The following is a 27,315-nucleotide window of genomic DNA, read 5'->3' as shown; positions in this document are numbered from 1 at the left end:
GACTGATAACGAAACACTTGTTAATAATTACTTAAATAGAAAAAAACATATTTAAAGGTCTGACTGGTCGCTCTCTAATTTTCTTTCTTTATTTGCTAAATGCAGCTTTGCTTCGCTAATGACACTGGGGTTTATTGTATATAGAGGAATTCAACCTTTAAAACTGCTTAGTTGATTATGTGCTAAAATTACGAACTTATGCTTTGCTTGGTATAGTAGTTGTACCAATAACACAGTCCAGCGAATTCGGGCTTCATAAAAGTCGTTTTGGTTTTGGTTTCGGATTTTTCCATAATTCAGCTAGAAAGATTTCGAAAAGAATCTTCTTCTTTTTTCTTTCTATCACGTGAGGATTTTTTACAAATCGGGAAGAAGAAATAACTCCTACTTAGATGAAATTTTCAACAAATTTACCACAAATATAACAGAATATGTTTGGTTCATTTACATAACCTCTTGTTGCTATAGCGACAAATAACTTACATTGAAATAATATCAAAGTGCACCCACAAACAAATACTATCCACAAAAAGAAACGTCGTACAGCCTGTTAACCATTTATGTACTAGCAGTGTGTTTCTTGTGGGTTCTAAAAATGAGTGACAAGACTTTAATGTCGAGATTGGTCTAAAGGTATCTATAGTTTATGGTCATTAACATTTCAAGCATAATAAAATGTGACCCGATTTGAATGAAAATAATTCACTTAAGTTAAAGGGCCCGGCATAGCCAAGCGTGTTAAGGCGTGCGACTCGTAATCTGCGGGTCGCGGGTTCGAATCACCGTCGCGCCAAACATGCTAGCTTTTTCAGCCGTGGGGGCATTATAATGTGACGATCAATCCCACTATTCGTTGGTAAAAGAGTAGCTCAAGAGTTGGCGGTGGGTGGTAATGACTAGCTGCCTTCTCTCTAGTCTTACTACTGCTAAATTAGGGACGGCTAGCACAGATAGCCCTCGAGTAGCTATATGCGAAATTCAAAAACAAACAAACAACCTCAAGTAAAAGTATACATGAAGACTTGTGAAGAATCGATATGTGATAGAGAAAAACTGATAAAATTCTCGGACTCAGCGTGCATGAATTATTGGAGAATACATAAAAATTTCATGAAGATAAAATCATTGCAGGCTCATGTAATAAGTAGCATTAGTCAGCTTTTAAATTTAAATCTTTCTACTTAATATTGAACCATAAAAACTACAACAATATATTATAGTTACTTGTCTCCTCATGATGGTTCAAATACAAGGTAGAGGTTTAATTGAAAAAATTGGGAAAAAATAAAAAAACGGTCATCAGAGAACGTTCAGGTAGAAAATTGTTTAGATAGATAAGGAGAATGCGATCATATTTGTGAGTTTAAGTTTGGCGTCAGTTTTATAACCTGGCGCAGACCATAGATTTCAAATGTGTGGAATGAACTATGGGCTTTAAATGTTTTGTTGATTAATAATCTAAAACGTATTGTCGACCAGCGTTTATCATACACTGGTCCGAAAAGGTGGTTCAGTGGTTCGGTGAATCACATCTGTAGATTCATAACCATATTTCCAATATATGATTCATATAACAAAAATATTTTTCGTAAAATATTTTTTATAGCTATTAAAATATTTAATTTTAGAACGCAGATTTACATGTACACCATTTTTTGTGTGTGTGTTTTTTTCAAAACAAAAACTTCGATAAGTTTGAGAGTCCGCAAAAACAACTTTTATAACTAAAGTTGTCATTGGGTAATTAAAGTTCAAAAATCGATGATGTAGACCATACAAATGAAATATTTGGTTAGACTATGAATTTGAAATGTGGATAAAACTATGGATTTGAATTATACAGTGAAGAATATACACATGAAATATTTAGTTCACAATGGGTTTGAAATGTAAGGCGTAGACTTTAGAATGGAATTATGCAGTTTACTCCGGGTTTGAGATTATTTTGAAATTATTTTGAAATCATTTAGAAATGTTTGGTGTATACTGTGGGTTTGAGATATTTGGTGTAGGCTACGATTTTGAGCCATTCGCTGTAGGCTACAGATTTTAAGTATTTGATGATCAAATTAAAATGTTTGATGTATCTGTATAAGTGGACTTGAAGTTTTGATCAAAACTATGGATGTGAAATCTGTAAGATAAGCTTTAGGTTTGAAATGTATGGCATAGAAAGAGGAGAAAACTATTTTCTAATAAATAAATTCCAAGAAGTGATCTAAATATTTTATCTTCCTTGTGGAACCTTCGGAAAAGATTATGGAATATACTTTGGTTCATTGATTTAAGCTTAGCTGTTGTAATTAACGTTGGTAGTTATTTAATAGAACAAGGTTACAAGATTGGCAATGAATTTCAGCTACACAAAGGATTCTAACAAGATAGAAAATTCAAATGTTGAGTGGTATTTTAACAGAAAGACACAGAAAATGCCTAGGATAATAAAAACATTTGCAACCAAGATGCTGCAATTAAAGTTTCTTACAGACCTTCAAAAAGGAATATATTTCTTAAATAGTGTTAAAATATTTTATACCACCTGTACATACACTGCACATAATATCCTGATTAGAAAATATTGGTCCAATAATAATAAAAACAATTTACTTCTCAGTTCAAATAAGCTATCGAACTTTCAGTCAAAATCATGCATAAGCGTAAAATGCATCATTGACAGTTTTAATTGAAAAGTAGACTGGATTTCACGGATGGGCAGTAATCCAAAAAGTTTCTATTACAGAATTTAATTCAAAACTTTTGTTTTTATAGTTCTTTAAGGTAAAAAGTGTGGAAGATCATTATGTGGAACTGTAATTACCGACATTTATCTTGTGATTCACAGCCTAGATATTACTTTGATTAATGCATCGAAGTTCCAGTGTGAGGTGCAGTAGGAACTGGTTCTGATTGATCTATTTTTACTTAAAACTGTTGATTGCCTTGTTGAACAACTATGTATGTTTCTTTATAGCAAAGCCACATCGGGCTATTTGCTGAGTACACCGAGGGGAATCGAACCCCTGATTTTAGCGTTGTAAATCCGGAAACATACCGCTGTACTAGGAGTGGGCTTGCAAAACAAAGCTGCACTATTTGTATTGATGGAATTCTAAGAGAAAAGGCTTGGTTTGGTTTTTTTTTTTTTTGTATTTCGCTCAAAGCTACACGAGAGCTATTTGCACTAGCCATTCCTAATTTAGACATGTAAGACAAGAGGGAAGGCATCTAGTCATCATCATCCACCGCCAACTCTTGACCTAGTCTTTTACCAACGAATTGTGGGATTGACCGTCACATTATAACGCCCCCACGACTGAAAAGGCAAGCATGTTTGATGCGACAGGGATTCGAACCCGCGACCTTCAGATTACGAGTCAAACGCCTTAACCCATCTGGCCATGCCGGGTCGAATTTTGCGCAACGCTACACGAGAGGTATCTGCACTAGCCGTCCCTGATTTAGACATGCAAGACTAGAGGGAAGGCATCTAGTCATCATTATCCACCGCCAACTCTTGGGCTACTCTTTTACCAACGAATCGTGGGATTGACCGTCACATTATAACACCCCACGACTGAAAAAACAAACATTTTTTTATGTGACGGGGATTCGAAACTTCTTCCCTCGGATTAAAGTCGAGTGCTTTAACCACCTAGCCATGCAGAGCCATAGAAAAAAGGCAATATATCATTCAGCACATGTAGCACGTCATGTGAAGCAATAGTGTGAGATACATAAATATTATTTGACTGTCCTAGAGTCTTTCTAATTTTATTAGAAAAGTTGCCTTAGGAAAGGACTGGAATAAACTATAAACATGACATTTGGACTTTCTACATAATAGAAACTTTTAAAGAAGAAGTAGGTATATTGCCTGCAGTACACACGCCATTATAAATTTAGTTTAAACTATAGAAATGCACGTGATTATTTTCAAGGTATTAGAAAATATATTTAACGTGATAGAGAAATCTGGTTGCGTATTTAATATACGACAACTCTGGTTACTTTTTTAATTTTTCGAGTTATCAGCGAGTCATTAAAATATTTGGGAATTTCCGAACGTAACACATTGAAGGTCATCTGGTTATTTTTTTCGATGAACAAGATACGTTTCTCAGTGGTGTATATGTTAATAAAGCTTTCTCTTACTAGTGCCAACTCAAATATCTATTAACTTCGTCCGGTAAACATCGACTTTTAGACTGTGTGGTTAGTGATGGATCGTTATAGCATGTTATGTTTGACTAAAATCTCCTGGTTTTTAGTTTTATTCTGTTTATATACAGCCACGGAAGCAGCTAATACAACCTATTTAGTTCATCCATATTTGCTGTCAGACATTGGAAACAATTTATCGGGTAAAAATCTCGTGACATTGTCACAAAAAGACACAAAATCAGCCGAAAAAGACATCAGAAACTCAACAGAAGAAATCACAAACCCAACAGAGAGAAACCTGGTAAATACAACAGAGAGAGACATCATAAGCCCAACAAAGAGAATAATTAGGTTGCAGAAAATGCGTAAAACATCGAGAAACGTTGACTTCTCTCTAGCTCCGGAAGTGACGACAAAAACATTCACGCACCCGTGGTTGAACATTGAAAAAAGAATGAAAGAAATGATCAATTCTATCTTGAAGCAGTTCCTTCCCAACATAATACGGATGTTTTCTACTATTGAGTTATCTGGTCCTTGCTATTCTAGTTTGTTAAAAACAGCGTTTGCTGTCCGAAAGCTAAAGTCTTGGGCGATGAAAAGTGAGTAAATTCTTATAAATATAGGTAAAGAACAATTCAGAATAATATGATAAACTGACATTTAGTATTCCTAGCATTGTTTTTATGTTTCGGTAAATCTCGCGCAGAGTTATTCGACAGTTTCCTGCGTTAGCTGTCCAAGATTGCGAATCAAGTGCCCTAAAGGCCCTGCATGGCCAAGCGTATTAAGGCGTTCCACTCGTAATCCGAGGGTCGCGAGTTCGAATCCCGGTCGCACCAAACATGTTCGCCCTCCGAGCCGTGGAGGCGTTATAATGTGACGGTCAATCCCACTATTCGTTGGTAAAAGAGTAGCCCAAGAGTTGGCGGTGGGTGGTGATGACTAGCTGCCTTCCCTCTAGTCTTACACTGCTAAATTAAGGACGGCTAGCGCAGATAGCCCTGGAGTAACTTTGCGCGAAATGCAAAACAAACAAACAAACAAGTGCCCTAAACACCAGACTGGATCAGACCCTCATTACTTTTCGTTGAGACTATGAACTTAGAGTTCTCACTTTCTGCGTTTATTTGTATACTGAATTAGTTTTGTGACGAAATAATTTCTTATTATAAAGTCCTAAAATCCATGAACTAACTGCTTTCCAACACCAATCTGATTTGTGTTTCTTATTATCCTTATGATTCAACAGCTAGATCGTTTACACTGTGTATAATTTGTGTAACTATATACTAACTTTTCTATATTCTAACCTTGTTTGAAAATCAGAGCAACTACTTCTATTTTATAAAGCTTATTAAAAACCTAGTTTCTGATTTTCCATAAATTTTAACTGAGTGATGAGTACGTCAGAGGAAAAAGAGATATTGTGTTTATCTTCAGGTGCAAAATCAAGGGCCATGTTACAAATAACATCTTATAATAAATGAATATCATGTACTTTGATCATCATTGTTTTTAAGTATATATCAGAAAAACAAATTGTTACATTTATTAAGCGCGGTAGTATTATATGAAATAGACAAACCTATATCTTAACATTCGGAAAGAAGACACAAAATTATCAGATGAGAGCTGTAGTTTTCAGCAAAGATAAACATCATTAACTATTCTTGGTCAATCATGTATACTGCTACCCTGTAGAAAGTGATATCGCTATGTGTGGGAGACGGATTGGTGTATTATTAAGCCTTGTCGTTGTGAAAACCTTATGCTTCACCCTGAAGAATCATCCTGAAAACACATCTGAGAACTAAGTTTTTGTTAAAATAATAATGAACTGTAGTCTCAATCACTGATAAATAAACTGAAGCTTTATCTTCTTTTTTTCTCACAAGATAAATGGATATGAGTGAAAGTAAGCTTTTATACCAGTCAGGATGTTGACAATTATCTTGTAAAGTTGTAGAAGGAGAAGTTATATTTGTTTGTACAGAATGGGTTATTTGTGTTCTGCCCACCACGGGAATCAAAATTCGGTTTCTAGCGTTGTAAGTTCGCAGAATACCAGTGTACCACTGGGAAGCATAAGCAACAGAAGTCAGTTACTACTGTCTCTTGTCTCTTGTTCACCAGCAAAAGAACGATTTCTTTGCGGATTAATAATGCTAGAAACCTGGTCTCGATACCCATGGTGAGTACAGCACAGATAGGACATTGTATAACCACAAACAAACAAACAAAAACAATTTAGTACGTATAATACCACGTTATTGGTTTTAAAAGTAATATTCACGATATTTTGGTGTGAAAAGTGTAAAATAAAGAGTATTGAAAAGAAAAAAATCAGCTGAACCAGAATAAATTCATATGATAATAATTTATATGTTGGGTTGTTATCCGAACAATAAGAAAGGACTGCATCAGTATAAAGTCTATAACAATATAAGTTGTAATTTGACAGTCAAGGATATTCGATACGTAAAGTTACCCCAAGACTCCGCATTTCAGTAGGTGACGTATGCAAGACTTTGAAGAGAGTACTTGACTATGTTTGTAATAGAAATGGTCAAAGTATGAAATTTAAATTCTCCAACACCGATGTTAAGTATCTGGTATGTTCTTTGTGAGAAAGATGACAGTTGAGTACATATCTTGTCAATGACTTTGGTGTAAATATAGTCGTTAATATTTATCTCGATAACAGTAGTGTCAACATTAGCAAAAATGGTCTCACTAAACGTGTATCTGATCGAGAACTGTTCCTTAGAAGAGGAACGAAACCATATGGTTGATTTGTTTGTTTTTCAATTCCGCACAAAGCTACACGAGGGCCTTTACACAGCTTTAGCCTACAGATAAGTGTATATAGCTCCCAAAGAATGTACTGAATTCTATACATTTGTAGTTGTGATTTCTGCTTCATTACTTTATATAGAAGGATTCATATTTCATATCAAAATTCATAGTTTTGTGATACTCTTGTAATAATAGATGAACGTAATTATTATTATGGGATTCCTTAGCTGTTTGGAAAGTTAATATTTCTGTTAAAGATGAATATTTAATATCTGATGAAACAGAAATGTTCTATTTTACTCAACGTTTGATGTTAAGGGAGTTATTAAATTACAATTTGTTTGTTTGTTTTGAATTTCGCGCAGAGCTACTCGAGATCTATCTGCGCTAGTTGTCCCTAATTTAGCAGTGTAAGATTAGAGGGAAGGCAGCTAGACATCACCACTCACCGCCAATTCTTGGGATACTCTTTTACCAACGAATAGTGGGATTGACCGTCACATCATAACGCCCCCCACGGCTGAAAGGGTGAGCATGTTTGGTGTGACCGGGATTCGAATCCGCGAATTACGAGTTGAACGTCTTAACACACTTGGCCATGCTGGGCCTATTGCATTGCAACCAAAACAGGAAAGAAAACATTCTTTACTGATATTATAAAACACAATGGCACAGTGGTACGTTAGCGGACTTACAGAGCCAAAATCGGGTTTCGATGCCCGTGCTGAGCAGAGCACATATAGCTCATTGGGAAGCTTTGTGCTTAACTTCATACAAACAACGGAAATTGAAATAAAATTACTTCTGCTAATGAGCGACCCAATTGTCAGCGTGCCTATTCGTAGATCTATAGCTTACATCAGTGATTCCCAACCTCTTTTAAGCCCCGCACCCCTAAAAAAATTTAATATGTTCTCTCACCCCTCATAATAATTATTTATTTAAGAATAAAGGTGAAGGTAGCCAAAACAAATGTTATCTCGCACCCCTCGTTGGGTTGTTGTTGTTTTGGAATTTCGCACAAAGCTACTCGAGGGCTATCTGTGCTAGCCATCCCTAATTTTGCAGTGTAAGACTAGAGGGAAGGCAGCTAGTCATCACCACCCACCGCCAACTCTTGGGCTACTCTTTTACCAACGAATAATGGGATTGGCCGTCACATTATACACCCCCACGGCTGGGAGGGCGAGCATATTTAGCGCGACGCGGGCGCGAACCCGCGACCCTTGGATTACGAGTCGCAAGCCTTACGCGCTTGGCCATGCCAGGCCGTCCCTCGTTGGGAACCACTGGCTTAGAAGTTTGCGCTCAATTACTGCCATAGTAAATTCACGTTTCACATTGTGGTTCCTTGGGGCTGCATAAAAATGATGGTTAACTTAAAAATACAGCGTTTGGACTAAACCCTTGGAACACTAACTATAGAAGAAAACACAACAACATTAACACAATCACTCAATAAGTTGAATTTACAGTACCCTACTTGTTCCTTCATTTGTGGTTCCAAACGATATATCTGTGGACGTCCAATGCTATAAATAGCATTTCGTTTCCCGTGGTGGGCAAAGCACAGATAGCCTATGGTGTAGCTTTGTGCTAAATTATAAACAAACGCTCATTTGGAAGGGCAACACAATATGAAAATTATGTTTAGACTTAACTATAATCATATGTAATACATTTAGAATGCGTGATTAATACCAAATTACACGATATGACTTTACCATTGCACATTGTATTAGTTTATTTATTCCATGCTTAGAATAATTAATCAGTTTATTTTTTTCTGACTGAAAACACGAAACACCTGTTATGGAGGAGTGTGCAATGTTCTTATATAACAACTATATCTACGTTAAATCTTCATCGGTGGCTCTACCATCATTGTGAATTACAGCATTAAGCATTGGGTTTCAGTACTCCTTGTGGCCAGGGCACAGATAGCCCATCGTGTAACTTTGCGCTTGAAAACAAACGAAGGTTTTAATAGTTTTGTTTTCGGGCCCGGCATGTTACTCGTAGAGAAAATATTTTACGATGAGGATCGAACAAAGTTTCGACCTTTTTCGAAAGCAATCGGTTTTTGTAATCTGAGGGTCGCAGGTTTGCATCCCGGTCGCGCAAGCATGCTCGCCCTTTCAGCCGTGGGGGCGTTATAATGTGACGGTTAATCGTTGGTAAAAGAGTAGCTCAAGGGTTGGCGGTGGGTGGTAATGACTAACTGCCTTCCGTCTAGTCTTACACTACTAAATTAGTGACGGCTAGCACAGATAGCCCTCGAGTAGCTTTGTGCGAAATTCACAAACAAACAAAATAAACAAGTTTTGTTTTGTGTTTTTCAGTTGGAAATAAAGATGATTGTTAAACACCACCAAAAGCTTGTTTAAAACAAAGAAACATGGTATGTCCTTGTGTAGAAGGTTACAAAACGCAGCCAAAAGCTTGCTTATAAAACGAAAACGTGTCTCGTGTATTTAATTTTTTATCCCCGTAGCCTGTAATCAAGTGAACCTTCCACCTTTGTAAAATACACAATAAAATTAGTCACTTTTAGTACATAATTATTTAAAGAAATATTTAACAAACTTTCATGAAGCCCTCTTTAAAATAAGTACAAGAGACTTACATTAATCGCCACGTGTACATAGAACAAGTAAAGGTTGGAATTTATTTTAGAACCAAAGTTTCACCACAGTGATACAGGATTCTTGCGACTTAATGACTATCGTTCTGTATATTTAAGTTCTGTTTATTTCAGTGACATTTTACACTACGACTAAACTGGTTTGTTGTTATAACTTGTATATATAATTCTGAATAATAAATCATGTTAAATCATTTGTTTGTGAAACAATTATATTGATCAGAAATAGGTCAAAATATGTATATTACATATGATTTTTATCCATTAGATAAAAGAGTTCATTACAATATACATAATATAATCTAATAATTTTTAGCCTATGATAAATATGGATAACGATTAATAAGTTTTGTTTGTTCTTCATTTCCTCAGTGTTAGATGCTTCAGGAAAGATAACTTCTGGAATTGTTGAAGGGAGAGCCACTAACTTTGGATCGTATGACCAGTGTCTTAGTGTTATCATGAATAACAAAAGAACGAACAAGGTAGATTTCCGTGGGAAATACTGCTTTTTAGAGATACATTCAATGTTTCCTACAGCATCACTGGATCCCAGATTACAAGATACGGTAGGTGCCATATGCTTGATTGAGAGCTTAAGACACTAAGATTTATGGTTTTATCCCTGTGGTGAGCATAGTGTGCTTCATGTAAACGCTAATTGTAAACACCTGACTTTAGTGAGATATTTGAAGTGTAATGCTCTATTCTTCAAGCGTTTTAGTCTTTACTTCAAATATCTTATGTTTATTTCGTATGTTTCGTTACATATGAAATACTGAAATAATACTTTCGGCATTTTAAAATTAGGACTTAGCTTTGGCAATATTAACTTAAAACAGTAATGCCAATATGGCGTCACGACTAAAAATGCAGGGAGGAACCGGTTAGCCGTCGAAATTACAAAGCCTAGAATCAGTACAATAGCTTGAAATAATAAAATGTCACAGATATAGTCCTAGAAATAAAGTATCATTCTGAATGATATAAGATACTACTTTCAGCATAATAGCCGCAAGTGGATTAGCGATAAGTTTACAAACGTATAACTCTAAAATACGGGTTTAACTCTTTGTGATGGACAGAACGTAATATGCTCAGTGTGTGTGGCTAAAACAACAACCTGTACAATACAAACCAAATCGTTTTGTCATAAAAAACTTTTACAGTTTTTGTAAAACACCTTGAAACAGGAAACTGATATAGTTATTGTCTAAATAGATTCACTTACAGACATTTTAGAATATTTGAACATTAGATTTCTATGATAGTAAATAATAACAGTAATCCTATCTGTATGGATTAGCGTTTTAGATTAAAAGCTTTAAACACTTGATAGGACAAGAATCGCTGTAGTAAACATGTTTTTACATGATTTCTATATTCCTTCTATATTATTAAATGCAATGAGATATGTTGAGTTCCTCTTGTTATTTAATATAGATATCTATATTAATCCATAGATTTAATATAGATATAATGAAGACAAGTTTTCATACAGAAAAAAACTAAAAAACACTAAAAGTGTACGCGGATCCATGAATACTACATAGTAAAAATAAGAAGACACAAAATCGGTTCAGTGTTTTTGTTTATTATGAATCCAAATAAGATGATTTACGAAGAATAAAAGTGTTATTTCTGGTATTTAATCACCACAACGCGAATCGAACAAAACAAATTAACAAAATTTTTATTGTTTATGTCTTCGGCCGGGATTTGAACTCGAGACCTCTCGCCTCCTAAAAATGAATCATGCCCTTAGACCAACAGCAGCAAATGTGGTTAAATATTCGATTAACGCAACTCATTCAATAAATTTTAGAATTAATAATGGTACTAACGTTTAAAATGCAAATAAAAGTTTGTTATTTGGCCAGTGATCGAGATTAAAAGACTCGACATGATTCAGCAGCTTTCTGCTACCATCATCAGGAGTTTCCACAAATGATGTTAAAGGGAATGATTGTTCTTCTGTTGTAACTAAATGTCAATTTCATCTATCTTGTAAACAATTTCTTTGTTTGTTTTTACTTTTGCGTAAAGCTGCATGAGGGCTATTTGCGTTAGCCGTTCATAATTTAGCAGTATAAGACTAGAAGGAAGGTAGCTAGTCATCACCACACACCGCCAACTTTTGGGCTACTTTATACGAACGAATATTTGGATTCACCGTCAAAATATAACACCCTCACTGCTGAAAGGGAGAACACGTTTACTAAGACGGGGATATCAACCGGTGATCCTCAGATTATATGTTGAACGCTCTCATTGTAAAGAAAATCGTGCACTGAAATGAATGTTTGGAGACTTTCCTGATTGCTTTAACTCAGTATTTTGTAACATCATGATTTACATACCGCTGTTATTGTATTTAAAATCAAGTGGTTAGTTCCTGTTATGTGGTACCGTGAAATATGTGATACCATTATGAAGTTTACGGTAATATAAAATAAATGTTGCACATTTGAGGTTTCTATTTTAATTCTTATTATTAATAAGATATTTTTGTTTCATATATGATGTAGATTTTAGGCGACTTTGCAGAGTCTGCTCACTTGTTGGAGGGAAGATCTTCTCGTACTGCATTGTGTCTCCCTTCAACTTGTACTGACGAAGACGTCAATAAAATTGCACGTACGGGTAAGGCTTAGGCATTTCAAAAATGTTGTAAATATCACTATTTATAATTCGTTTTTTTAAATTGAATGAAGGTTCTTTACTAAGAGAACAATGTAACTCATACTAGACTTTAGTTGATACATTTACTAGATTAACTGAATTTTGTCGAATCTGTAAAAAGGTTTTAGATTAGGTTTAATTAAAATTAACTGGTAGGTTTGTAAATGAAATAAACCATTTATAAAATTGCTGATGTTAACTAAAACGTTGTTTCTCGATATCTCTATATAACATTTTAACATTGAGTGTCAAAATAATAGAACTGACTTGATAAAGCATCCTGAAACTTGTATTATAAGAGCCTAATGTAATAAGAGACTGGCCAGGCCTTGTTTAATAACATGTTAATTTATTTTAAAATCATTTATTTGTTCTTGTAGAATATTGGATTAATTTACATTACATAATGCTGGACCTTAAATGAATAGCTGTCCTGGCTAGGCCTACTTTCTTGGTATGAAATTTAATGTTCGTTTAAAGCCAGATGATATAAAATAACATCTCCTATTTGAGTGTGCTATTTGAAAGTTTTAAAATGAATGATTTCATGCCCAATTTTTAGCTTTTCCTGATGCATTACACGTCTCAGTTCCTCACTGTGATGTAAAGAGAGAACTAAGCTTTTCATCTGAACAGATTGGAGTTTTGTAAGTAGTTATTTACAGTTTCGTAAGAGCAGTTATTTACAGTTTTGTAAGTAGTTATTTACAGTTTTGTAAGTAGTTATTTACAGTTTTGTAAGTAGTTATTTACAGTTTTGTAAGTAGTTATTTACAGTTTTGTAAGAGCAGTTATTTACAGTTTTGTAAGTAGTTATTTACAGTTTCGTAAGAGCAGTTATTTACAGTTTTGTAAGTAGTTATTTACAGTTTTCACCTCAATAAATAATCAGACGTTTTCCAGTAGGTCAGTAAATAGTTTTCTAAATCTTTGGAAATGGCTTCTAATTTCCAGCACTCTCTGTAAATGAAAATAAAAATCCGTTTAAAATGATTTATAGTTTATTCGTTTGAATCATTAAGCTACACATTGGGCTATCTGTGTCGTGTTCGCTGAAGAAATCCAAGTCTGATTTTTAGGTTTTTAAGCTCAAATGTTACAATTAAGCTACTAAAGGTATTTTTTAAAGAATTAATAAAAGTTTCGAGTTGTGACTTTTTATGTTCAATCAGACAAATAAATCCCATGTTATTCTGTTTATAAAATGAATTTATTTTTCACAGAAATTGAAAAAAAAACAACTAACCCTATACATATGAGAAGGAAATATCTCCTACAGTAACACAGAGCACTGATCTCTCAGTTTGAGAGTCGGTTCAACCATTATATAAACTGTTCAACTGGAATTGTTAAAATATATATATCTTGTAGAGACTTCCAGCTTATATCGCTGAAATAATAGTATAATTTTCGAACACCTTATAGCTTGATTACCAACCACATAAAATAAATTTAGCGGTAAACTTATATAACACCACATAACAAAATTCCTATATTCTAATATAAATTTTTAAACAACCAAAGGTTTCGAATATTAGAAATCATTTCATTTTTATTTTTGTCTTATAGCTATTATATTAAATTATATTAAATATTGGCGGAAATATGGAAGAGGTTTAATCACACGTATTACACTTTGTGATCAAAACACAGTCACATAAAACAGTGGTAAAACACTTATATAAATAAAGTGACAACTCAGTTTGTGTCACATCTCTTGTAACTCATCTTTAATCTGAAAGTGAGTTTGGTGTTAGCCAGGTTTAACACATAGTTGAAATTACTGGTAGAAAATTCTCTGTATTATAATTATTGACAAAACACAGATCAAAGATCGTGCTTGTGTCCAATAGCTGTAGGCCTTAGCAAAGTTCGGTTTGATCAAATATATTTACTAGTTAGGCTTATGATTTGTATTTTTTTCTATCAATGGTTCTTGGTATTACAGCGAGATGCATACTACATCTTACTTCTTAAAGGTGTTTTTATTTTTCGGTTCTTTATATGTTATTTTATCTTAAGTATACCAATCTTGTGCTTAACATGATAACATCCTTTTTGTTAACTAATAATCTGGTACTGAAAACTTATAAAAAATGGTCATGCTTCTCTTCCCTTTACTACAAGCTATAAGATTAAAAAACCTGAACAGATTGTGAAAAAATAAATATAACACATACTCACACAACAACTTTAATAGCTATTATATGGTACTTTTATTATTTTAATAAAAATATTGTTCGTCTCAGTCATCATTAATTGAAATAATTTGTAAGCAACAGTTAAGTATAAACAATAACTTACATAATCAAACAGTCTGCAATGAAAACGTTATGACGTAATTAGTTTTATCATAACCTAACTTGTAAAACTAACCCATATGTTGTAAGTACAATAGACTGTTATAGTTCTATTTGTCTTAAGAATAATAAATATATTACTTATCAGGTGTCTGCTTGGAGCACTTTTATTGCTGGTGATTTCAGGAACAATATTAGATTTATGGAAACAGCACCAACACGCACTAGATCCTCAGCAGACAGAACGTTGGCAGGGTGAGTGATTGATATAATGCACTTCTAATGACACTCTCTTGTGATAGTTCTGTCTTAGTAACGTGGGAAACGTTAAATTTTACTTAGTTTGGATTTGTTCTTTGTGAATTTGTATATTTTTTTGTCTAGAATGAGAAATATTTTACTATTTCATATCTGAAATTTTTTTGCACCGTGATTCTGTTTGAGACAATGTAATAATAGAGAATTCTTAACTACTAAAACAACACGACACGAATTGAAAAGTAAATGTATTTTTTTATTTTGTTATTCAGGAAAGTGTTTCGAAGTTTTAAAGTCGTTTTCTTTCTACACCAACGGAAAACAGCTGCTGAACACCAACGTTGGGTCAGGAAATCTTGGAGTCTTACATGGTATCCGTTTCTTCACGATGGCATGGATTATCTTAGCTCACACCTACATAATGCCTTCTTTGAGAGTTTACAGTGGGTATTATGGAAAAATTCTAAAAACATTTCTTATTTTGTAACTAGTTCATTTTTAATGAAAATTAGCTTGTCGATATAATTTTATATGAGTGGAAAGCTATTTCCAATATGAAATCAATATTTAATTTGAATTCATTCTGAAACTGTTTAAGGCCATAAATCACATTATAATTTTTCTGCATTGATTAATTTTATTATAATTGTGACGTAATAACCATCTAGTGGTGTATTATGTAATTCCAAATGAATACATTATAAAAAAATATCTACTGAACGTTATTGAACTAAAATAATTTTTTAAAACTTGTTAATTTTCGAGCATGCAAAGTATAATATATGTATATACAACGTTTCACCAAGTTAACTGTAAATATTATACCTTGTATATTTGAAAGTAAACAAGTGTTAAGTACCCTGATATCAGGGTACTTCATTTAATTACATAGTTACCGTTACTGATTAACACCTGACTGTTAATCCATGAAAAGTACGTTTCATACGTCAATCTTTCCATTTCACACAATAAATAAAGACAGTAGTAAACGAGTAGATAGTCACATCCTGAAAGCAAGAACTCCATCTAACTAAATGTAAGTTTAAATAACCTGTCAAATTTTGGTATGTTCTCTGCTTACCACTTAACTTGAAAGCGAACCATACTGTCCAGCGAAGGAGCGTTAAATTTCAAATTTGGATTGATTGGTCTTTCATCCCACTTAAATTATTGAAAAGCACGAAAAAAAATCAAACATCAATGGGGTATTGGAATTTGTATAAGGTTCCTATCTTACACCTATTGCACTATTATAAACTAACTTATGATTCTTTTTTTTAATTTCGCGCAAAGTTACTCAAGCCATCCCTAATTTAGCAGTGTAAAACTAGAGGGAAGGCAGCTAGTCATCACCACCCACCGCCAACTCTCGGGCTACTCTTTTACCAACGAATAGTGGGATTGACCGTCACATTATAACGTTCCTACGGTTGAAAGGGCGAGTCTGTTTGGTGCGTCGGGGATTCGAACCCGCGACCCTCAGATTACGACTCGAACGCCTTAACCTTCCTGGCACCTGTAATGATTTTTAAAATATAAGAAATTTATGTTAATAAGTTCGTTGAACAAAGAAATGAAATAGGATAATTATAACTTCAATATCTTTTTTTCCCATTGAAAAGCTTTATTAAGTTTTATTTCTTTTTCCCCACTCGTAAACTTGTATTATCTATATAGTCTCTGGGTACAGTATCACTAAACGCTTGAGACATAGCACAACCAAGATACTTCAGACGCTTACTTTGCAAAAAGTAAGTCTAGCTCTCTTTCGCCAGTCTGACTATACATGAAAATATTTTTGACCAGTACGATGTTAATCGTCACTATTACAGGTGGACTTGTACATTTGCAACATGCGGTAAAGGATGTCAGTTTCATGGCTGTGTGGAATTCCCTTGTACAAGTGGATTCGTTTTTTTTCCTCACGTGAGTAAAAATGTGTTTCGACTGTGATCTTTCTGAAACAAAACATGTGATGCAAGACATCTAATTCTACGATATCAGACTTTCACTGTATCGTTAAGTGTTCTTGATAAAATAAAGTTTTTAATCGTGAGTTTAAAAATTGGCATCTTATGAAAGTTATAAAGATCACACTTAACCACGTATTTTCTTCTAACAAGTATTTAAGTTAGTTCATTATCAATTTACAATTGGAGTAACAATAGCATTTGAGATTTGTTTTTAGTTAGCTGTAGAACACTTCTAGGAGACCATTTGTATAATTCCTCGGCTGGGTAGGATTTATGGCAATATAAACATACCGCAAATGCCATTTTCATTAATTTCTGTAACTAATAATGGGGAAGAAACCTATTCATGGTTCTTCTATCATTGGCATTCAACTTTTGGTAGTTGGGCGCTTTTGTTATAGCAAAACCACCTTGGTCTATCTGCTGAGTCCCCATTCTAACTTTAGGACAGTAACAACACAATTATGTCAACACACGTGTTTAGATTGTGCAAAACATTTTTTAAAATGGTTAAATATGTGATTTGGTAGAAAATTATTATAGAGAAAGAAGCCTATTTTGTAGTTGATTTATCTAAAGTTTTAATATCCATACAAACCGTCTATAGAATACACATTTTCAATTAGTTTAATATTCATTCAGTGTGGTTTTCCTTTGTGTATTGCTTCTTTAGTCTTGTGCAAAAGTTGTGCTATGTATGAATTTATTCTTGCGTCTTACTTCACTGACCGATTGGCAGAAAATAAATATGTTATTGTTCACTTGTAAGTTATAGACCAATTATTACTCTATAAAAATATTTGTTGAAAAGCCATATTCAACAATACTGGTATTTCGTGTTTGAATAGTCTTTTTGATGTCGTTTTGAAATACATAGAATATTTTTTATATAGATGCAAAAACAAAATATAGTAATGAACCATAAATCTTCAAAACAGTTATTTCTATTTTTAGTGGAGTGACGCTGGTCTACACAACAGTGAAAAAACAAAAAGGGACAAATGGGCATTTGAATCTCGTGAGATACGTGATACACCGTTACTTGAGGTAAATGTAACGATGATCCTTATTTCAAGTGTTTGTAGTGTATTTTATAGGAACTGAGTTTGTTTTGATCTCATTCACAAGCGAATCTTATATAAATCTTGAAATATCAGGAGTTATGTACTAAACCCTGATTCTATTTCAGAGGTAATCATATAATTAACACATATTTTCGAGTTTCTAAAGTTTAAATTTCGCATTGAAGATTCAAAATTGAAGAAACATATTGGATATTAGGTTCTTAATTATGCATTACAGCTTAAATAAACTAAGAAACAACTATTTTAGTTATTCCAGGAGTTCTCTCATTATCTTCGTATAAGAAATACTTGTTTGTGTTCTTTATTTTTTAATGTTTATTTAAGGTTGACGCCTCCTATGATGTTAGTCACATCCTTGATGTTTATCCTCCCGCTAATTTCATCTGGACCATTTTGGAACAGTGTAGTAGAACGTGAAATACAAAAATGCCGTAACACCTGGTGGGCAAATATGTTTTATTTTAGTAACTTTTTGAATCCAAGAAACACAGTAAGTATTCCTTCCTAGAACTTAGTTTTATTTTACCTATTCAGCTAGGTCTTTTTTTAAAATTAAAATCAACAAGTAAATAACATTATTAGTACAGTTGAGTCATATTTTACGAACTAGGTTAGGCCTCTTGTTTAACAACAACAAATGAAATGATTGATACAGTTGAGTTATATTTTACGTACTCGGTTAAGCCTCTTGTTTAACAACAACAAATGAAATCATTGATACGGTTGAGTTATATTTTACGTACTCGGTTAGGCCTCTTGTTTAACAAGAATAATATATGATTAATACAGTTCATTGCCAGGCCACAAGTATTTATGACGTAGAATATGTTATGCACTTAAATTTTTATAGAAGCGATAATAGAGAACTGAATCATAAGTTTTGGCGAAAAGCGCTGAACTTATCCAATTGAAGGCTAATACTGTACCAAGTGCTAATCAATATGAGCTTCATTCAAGCTAACAGTTGATTTCAGCTTCATTACCAAAAATAATATATAGGATAAATAAAGACGAAACAAATTAGTTTGTTGTCTAGACTTTTACATTTTCATATTTTCTCAGTTTTACATTTGAAAAAAAAATCTTCAATACTACAAAAATAATCTTTACATTCTACCATATACCTAAACTGGTGTTATATTGAGAATTACCTAACGAAGAGTTATGTCTGTTTTCACAGCCTACAGGTATAGCCTTCAAAACAACTTAATTCATAAAGTTATAATAAAATAAGTTATAATTCAATATAATTTTCTATAGCTTTCAAATGAAAAGTGACGATTTTTAGTTCAGCCATAACTGGTAATTTGTACAATTATGATAATATAATGTTTTTTATTCATTTGATTCTCATCAGGCAGGCGGCAGCATTGCCTATGTAGGAATACGTCGGATTGTTCTTCGAAGTGATATTTTAAATATCGCCTCAACAGAACTTTAAAATACTATGAGTATTTTCTTCTATAAGAAGATTTATGTAATGATTGAGTCACAAGTTCTATGAATTCTGTAGATATTGTAGCAGAAAGTTTGAATTTCTTGTTATACCTTCTTTTGGTTCTTTGGTATTACATGGTAACTCAGAAACAAACCAACTGCACTCACGTGACATAGTTTGAAACGGAGAATCTGTTTTCAAAAGTACTTATTAATAATTAGAAGTAATTAAAAATATATATATCCTGAACCAATAACAGACAGACAATAATTATAACAATTGTAATCTTATTGTATTTAGATTTTATAAAACCTTCCCTGCATATTAAAACACTGCTTCAAAAACACAAGCAAACAAGTAACGAAAACCTTATCAAAAAACGAAGGAAATATAGGGATGGTTTGCATCACTCCCTTAAAATGAATGCAACAAAATAGTACAGATGGCAGTTGCATCATCTCCATATAATAGTACAAGCAAAAATTAATATTTAGCAATATATATATATTCTATCATAAATTAGTTTAATTTATCCTATTTTTATTAATTGACATTCTACTCTGTTCCTAAAACGTTTTTCTTTAATTCTAGATAAAGAAATGTTTGTTAGTGTTTTGTCTAAATACATTAAATAGCTATATCAACCGTCTTGTATGTGTACTACAATATTATGATTTCTACAAGAGCTACAAACCAATAGAAAGATGTAACTTTATTGTAGTGTCTTACTCCCTACTGGTATTTGGCAGCAGACATGCAGCTCTACCTAATCTCGCCGGTTGTACTTATTACACTCTACAAGTAGGTGTTTTATGTTACATAAACATTTACTTTAATTTTACTGAATCACAAACTTTGCTGAACTAAAGATCAGTTTTAGTGTTTGTAAGAAATAACAAGTCTTCATTCACTTATATATAAGACTGTTGGTTCGTATATTTCCCGATAAACAATAATAACCAGTTATTTAAAACTATTATATATGTTAAGTGATTTGGATTGAACTTGATTATATCCTTTTGAGATTATGTGTTTCTACCCCAATGAATAATGTTTTCAGCGCGATTTCGTCATGATTTATAAAAAGTTGGAGAACGTGTTACCTTCTCCTTTTGGTTGGTGATGACCAAAATTATAATTATTATTTGTGACTATTAATATCATAATTGTTTGTATAATTGAAAAAAAATGATTGTACGAGAATTTAAGAATACATTTATTCATCGATTTTCTATATTGTAATAATATCAAATAAAAGAATGATATAGTTTTAAAATCTGTTTGTTCAACACTTATAAAAAATTCCACTGAAGTATGTAACCTTACGATATTAATGTATAGCATCTCTGTATGGATATAACAAATAATATTATAAATAAATGCTGAAAACATGTCGTAGCTAACACAGAGAAAGAGTGCAGCTGCCTCTTTTTGGTTTTCGGAATAAGTTTCGGCTGTGTAAGACTAGAGGAAAAGCAGCTAGTCATCACCACCTACTGTCAACATTCAGACTACTCTTTTACCAACGAATAGTGGGATTTACCTTCGCTTTATAACGCCCCGCGACTCAAAGAGCGAGCATGTTTCTTGTAACCAAGATTCGAATCCTCAACCCTCAGATTACGACTCAATTCCCCTAATCACCTGCCCATGCCACGCACGAAATTTTTATCCAGCCAGCATATTCTGTAGAAATATCTGATCGTTAGGGTACGATTACTTACTAGTGTAGAACCCTCTAAGTTTACGCACTTTACCTAAATGTTAGTGATCAGATATAATCATAAAAGTTACGTTAGTCGGAATAAAACCAAATGATATACCTGTTCGTTTAGCAGAGTATATTCCTGTAGATGTCAATTTATCAAAGTATCGAAACATTTATATCTATTGACAATTTTGGTTTCTTCCACCAGGTGGCCTCGTATGGGGTTCGGACTCATCACATTTGGTATTTTATCGTCATGGGTTTCTGTAGCAGTGATTACACTTTGGAATGGTTTTCATCCATCAGTAGTGTTGTTTGACAGAAAGTAATATCGATCAATTTTATTTACATTTAACTTGTATGTTCACGACAACATTTCGCTTTAATTGACATAACTGAACTTTCGAATAATATATACTTTCAGTGCACAATTATAACAAAAACTTAGTAACTGTCCAGTGTTATTTTTGTTAGTATCACTTGCTATTATAAATTGGTTGTGTCAGTATATTGAAGCTTTTGTGCAAGTGTTCAAACTTTCCACTATCAATAGCAATTCATTTTTATTTTAATAGTAAATCACCCTGTTTTTTTCCACCTGTTTTGTATTTTATAATCTTTAATAAGTTGTTGGTGTTTTGTTTTATATGACGTAGGTTCACAATTACAACTGCATGTAATACATCTTAATTAACACGTGTGTGACACAGTTGATTTAACAATACTTAGAGCGGGACATATTTCTGATTAATTTCTATTTTTAAGTATATATGTTTATGACTCAGATGCCAAAGTACTTTTTCATTTAACCCAAAACGTTGAAAACTTTTTGTTTTTAACTTTTTAACAATGAGGTAACAAAACTACAACAGTATTTCAACCATTTAATATCAAGTTTCCAAGATCTATATAGAACTATATTTATTCCAATGTGTATTTAAACTGTTATGTTTTTCTCGTTAAACATTTCCTAATACTTTTAAAGATTTTATATTCTTTAAATTTTCAGAACTTTTGTGGAAATGGGCAGCTACATCCACATGCAGCCTTATACTCATCTTGGTCCGTTTTGTATTGGGCTGACCACAGGTTACTTGCTGCTGAAACACAGAAACATCAAGTTAAAACCAGTAAGTACAAAAAAAAACTGTTTAGTGTCGAAGTTTCCAGGAAAACGTCCCGAGAAATTATTACTTTACATTGATATGAAAAACTTTTTCTGCTGTTTTTAGTCTCAAACCAATCTACTTTTACTAATTCCAAGCTCCTCAGTGGCTCAGCGGTATGTCTGCAGACTTACAACGCTAAAATCTAGGTTTCGATACCCGTGGTGGGTAGAGCACAGATAGTCCATTGTGTAGCTTTGTGTTTAATTCAAAACAACAACTAATTCCTTATTTGTATTTAGGTCTGAAAACCAGGAAGGTTTGGATTCGTGCGACCTCTTCCTTCCTCTCCTACTGTGGTTTAGGATTTCTGTTGAACATAAATATTAATAAGACATGAGGGTCATAGTAAATTGTACTTATTCTGACCCCTTTTAGGACAGTATCTATATATGTATTGATATTTATGTTCTTATGTTATGTATACTCTCTCTCATTTTAAGTGTTACAAATTTCTGTACTTAGCAAACGTTCAGCATATAATAACACATTTCATTAATTCTAATGCTAATCGAGAACATTTCACATAAAATACTTTCGATGTTGTCAGCATAGTTTAAAACTAATGTGAGTTTTACGACCAATTTTAGGTCGCTTGTTTCAATTTATATACATACATATACAATACGTTTGTGCTAGCCGTCCCTAATTTAGCAGTGTAAGACTAGAGTGAAGACAGCTTGTCATCACCATTTACCGCCAACTCTTAGGGTTACTCTTTTACCAACGGTATCAAAAGTGGGGGATATGTTTGATATGGTTATGTGAATAAGTATACCTATTTATCTCTAAGAGAACATACATGTACTACCGACTCTTTAAATCAGAAAACTGAAAAGTCAACGTTTTGATAGAAGCCAACATAAATCACGCTTATTTTTATTTTTCAACACTAAACATAAATCACGCTTATTTTTATTTTTCAACACTAAACACAAATCACGCTTATTTTTATTTTTCAACACTAACTTTAAGCAGGAAATAAAACTTAGAAAAGGATGGTTTATACCTCTCCTTCAAAAGAATCGCATTTAATTTACTATTCTTGATTATTAACGACATTGTCCCTTGCCTACAAACAACCACCGAACGATCCAATCTAGATATAATTAACTCTCTTAGACAGAAACCTTCTTCAACCTACTCTATTCCACATTTCCAATCCATAAAGCCATATAACATACCTATGTGTATGTAACGTTAAATACGCTTCCAAACCATACTTATATCGCTGCTTCTTCCAGAACTAGATGTGCCCATTCTTCTAAATATCGTTTTTATGCAGAAGTTACGGCCTTCACTCCTGTTTCTAGAATATTCTCCCTAAGGTTTAAATCTGACACACAACTCAAGAATCCCACACAATTCACAAACTCTGTAACTAGTGTAAGTCACATTTCTACACTTACAAAGCATTTTCACATCATTACTTCCCCTTCTTCTGTATGCAGTAGTTATGGAGATTTTAAGGTTTCCACTTGTACTTCTAGTAACCGAATAGTAACCCATTATTCCGACAACCATTCAACCATCACAACATCTGAGACTTTTCTTCGTCCCTACACGGAAGTTTCTACAACCTTTGACAGGAATCATCATCCTTCAACAGAAAACCTTTCACAAATCCGTAAACCTGACGAATTTCTAAACGTAACAGAACGTGAGCACTTCCCTTAAAAATAGCTATAAGACTTTGAGGTTAGTCATAACACTGAATAAAACAAACTGAGGTACATATACCATGTTGAGGTACTGGGTTAGCATAAGACTGAGGTACATATACCATGTTGAGGTACTGGATTGGCATAAGACTGAGGCACATATACCATGTTGAGGTACTGGGTTAGAATAAGACTGAGGTACATATACCATGTTGAGGTACTATGTTAGAATAAGACTGAGGTACGTATACCATGTTGAGGTACTGGGTTAGCATAAGACTGAGGTACATATACCATATTGAGGTACTGGGTTAGCATAAAACTGAGGCACATATACCATGTTGAGGTACTGGGTTAGAATGAGACTGAGGCACATATACCATGTTGAGGTAATAGGTTAGAATAAGACTGAGGTACATATACCATGTTGAGGTACTGGGTTAGCATATAGAGAATCAAACTATGCCTAAATCTATTTATTTGCATCAATAATAACAATAGGAGCCGACGACGGCCTGTTTTGTTCGCTATGGAAGAAAATTCCTCGTTCCACTTCACTTACATTTACAAAACTCACTCGAGAATTCTAGAAATCCACAATCACAAGTCTTGAAAAGAAAATTGCTGCTAAAAATTCCGAGAACACAACTGGACAACAAAAAATTGGGCATTTATTAACAAAACAATAAAGATTTTGAAAATAACGGAAAAATAAACAATAAATATACGCATCATGATCTTTCACATCCAAACCGTGATGTCTATCTCTCAAGTGGAACATTACTCACATAACGTAGGACTAGCTGCTCCTCCTTGGGAAGTCACCTGCCTCTGGAGTAAATAATTCCGAAAATACTTCCCTAAAATTTATTTTGTATTTTCCAATAAGGTACCTAAGACCGTTTTGCCATAGGGTGTCTCATGCTTTCTAGAAAGCATGCTGCAGTGCCTTCCGCACTAATCATCTCTAATTTGAGAGTTATAAGCTAAAGAGTAGACAATTAGTCAACACAACCCGCTGTAAATTTTAAGTTACTCTTTACCAACAAATGGTGGATTTGACCATCTCACTTATTAGTCTCACGACTGAGAGGGCTAGCATGACCATAGCTGTTATTTGAGATTTTAACCTCAGATTGTACTTACAGTTCTCTGAACGAGATTCTTTTAAACTAGAGTATATTTTTCTTAACATTTATATCCTATTTTAAAACCATAGTGTCTGTACCTATCCAAAGAACCGAAATCTGACCACTCTCGTGATAAAATTAAAACTTTTTAAACACTTTAAAATATATATGATAGTTTTAATAAAGGAAGAACGATATGGTAAACCAATATTTCTTCTTCAGTAAATTGCTAGTCCCACCCCCCAGAGTCTCAGTGGTTCTTACATTGATTGAAAAAGTGTTTCGATACTCGTGATAGGCAGAACGTAGATATGCTATTGTGTGGGTTTGTGCTATATTACAAACAAAGTTAATTGCTAAAAATGAATAATAACAGAAATTTGATGAAATAAGCGTTTTTAAGAGCAGTATTTGTTGTTTTCTCTTTGTAAAAGCGTTTCGGAATTGTTAAGGTCAATGATATGTTAGACAACTTTGTTTCAATTTCAGCTTGTTGTGGCCCTTGGCTGGGTCATTACTACTGTCTCGTGTTCAGCTGTGGTTTTCGGGGCGTATGACTGGCATAATGGAGTCAAACCAAATGTTGTAGTTGGAATCATATATGCTTCGGTCCACAGAACTGTGTTTACTTTAGGGGTAGCTTGGATCACGTGTGCTTGTATGTATGGATACGGAGGTAAGTTTACGTACGATATGAAACCACCAAAAGTCGAGACATTTTTTATTTGGTTTGTTATAAGTCATGAATGAGATATTAGTAGATTTTTGTCTTTATTCAAATTAAATTTATTTGTATATTTTCCATAGGTCCTGTGAATGCTCTGCTGTCGTGGAAACCATTCATTGTTCTTGGACGATTGAGCTACCTTTGTTACTTGATACATCCGGTGATTATATATGTCAGGGCTGGTACAGTAAGAGAAAGCCAGTTCTTCAGCCACTTTGAACAGGTATTTGACTTATACTATATATGAAAGGTAACACATGTGAATGTGTCCCATTGTTTGTTAATGAACTTTGCTTATGTCAAGTACAACATGTGCTGTCTTTCTAACTTCAATTGGGTAAATACATCTTACAACGATTTTTTGTTTACCACCACGGGACCTCAAATACGATTTTATTTGTAAGTACTATTTTAGTACTTAGGCACTAGAGACATGAACTTAAATACTTGTAATTAATGTAATAATAAAAGTTTGAGTGTAAATTGCGTTCATGTTCTTGTTACAAACCCCCTTTACAAACACAAGAACCTACCCCATTTTCCAACATGCTATAAAACTTCCCTTTTGGAACATGAGAATCTGTTCCATTTATCAACGTGTTTCCAAAACAGCACATTTGTACTGTCGCTTCACAAAGTTTCATGAATCTATTCACAAGTAAAGATAATATCAGTTTTCACTTTATTTTCAAATATATAGTGTGAATTCAGATTAACAATAAGGTGTTTGAAACATAAAATAATAAAAAACAATATATAAATAATGTATATTTTTCTCTAGGTCTGCAGATTTATTTCCTATATTGTGTTGTCAATGGGTTTGGCTTCGGTTCTTTATCTGATATTTGAAGCTCCCTTTGTGAAGCTGGAACGATTTATTTTACCGCAATCTACACTTTCAAAGTCTTCCCGGAGTGCTAGTGATAAGAAAGAAGAAAATAACGGTCAAGTGCCCCCAGACGGCATGTCAAACTATTCTTTAAAGACGAAGGAAAATATTGTTACAATTTCAAGATTATGACTATTCACAGAACAAAGAGAAATGTACATCTATATTGGGTAAACAGGCGTAATATCTAAATTGATACTGTTAACCAAAAAAAAAATAACATTGAAGAGTTCGAACACATTTAACATTAATGATTTTGGAAAATGGTAAGTGGAAATAGTCCTTGCAACACCTGGACTAACATGAAGTTGTGTTTTTGAAACATGTTTCAATTCATTATAATTTCTAATATCATTTATCATTACGGTTATTTTAAGGAAACATTAAAATAATCTCATTTGATGAGTAAAAACTGGCTAGAGGATTCATATTTATTTATCACTATGTGTGTGATTTCTTACAGCAAAATCACAGTGGGTTATTTGCTGTGTCTGCTTAGTGGAATCGAACCGTTAATTATACCATTGTAAATATGACGTCTTACCGCTATCCCACCAGAGAACTTATATACCACAAAACTGATTGAACAGTTAGTTACTTTAATCGTAATTTCTTTCTTAACACAATTATATTTTGATATTCAAAAACAATACAAGTTGTAATAATAGATATTACAAATATTGGTTTATTTACA

At 33.4% G+C, this 27,315-nt stretch overlaps 1 protein-coding gene across 1 annotated transcript; it reads left to right on the top strand.

Annotated features, from left to right (window-relative positions):
* The first annotated feature begins 4,147 nt into the window (after positions 1-4,147).
* On the top strand, positions 4,148-27,033 carry LOC143230739 (O-acyltransferase like protein-like). The gene is made up of 15 exons (XM_076464823.1): positions 4,148-4,763; positions 9,977-10,173; positions 12,133-12,247; positions 12,849-12,933; positions 14,735-14,841; positions 15,117-15,287; positions 16,677-16,770; positions 17,772-17,864; positions 18,227-18,392; positions 20,062-20,141; positions 21,257-21,373; positions 22,058-22,178; positions 25,495-25,681; positions 25,813-25,955; positions 26,514-27,033. Exons 1-15 carry the CDS (start codon positions 4,220-4,222, stop codon positions 26,751-26,753), a joined length of 2,460 nt encoding a protein of 819 aa, XP_076320938.1. The 5' UTR covers positions 4,148-4,219; the 3' UTR covers positions 26,754-27,033.
* Positions 27,034-27,315: the final 282 nt, after the last annotated feature.

This window comes from Tachypleus tridentatus, chromosome 10 (assembly GCF_004210375.1).
Source record: "Tachypleus tridentatus isolate NWPU-2018 chromosome 10, ASM421037v1, whole genome shotgun sequence".
Taxonomy (NCBI): domain Eukaryota; kingdom Metazoa; phylum Arthropoda; class Merostomata; order Xiphosura; family Limulidae; genus Tachypleus; species Tachypleus tridentatus.
Note: the sequence above shows the minus strand (reverse complement) of the source record. Positions and strands in the feature narration are given on the sequence as shown.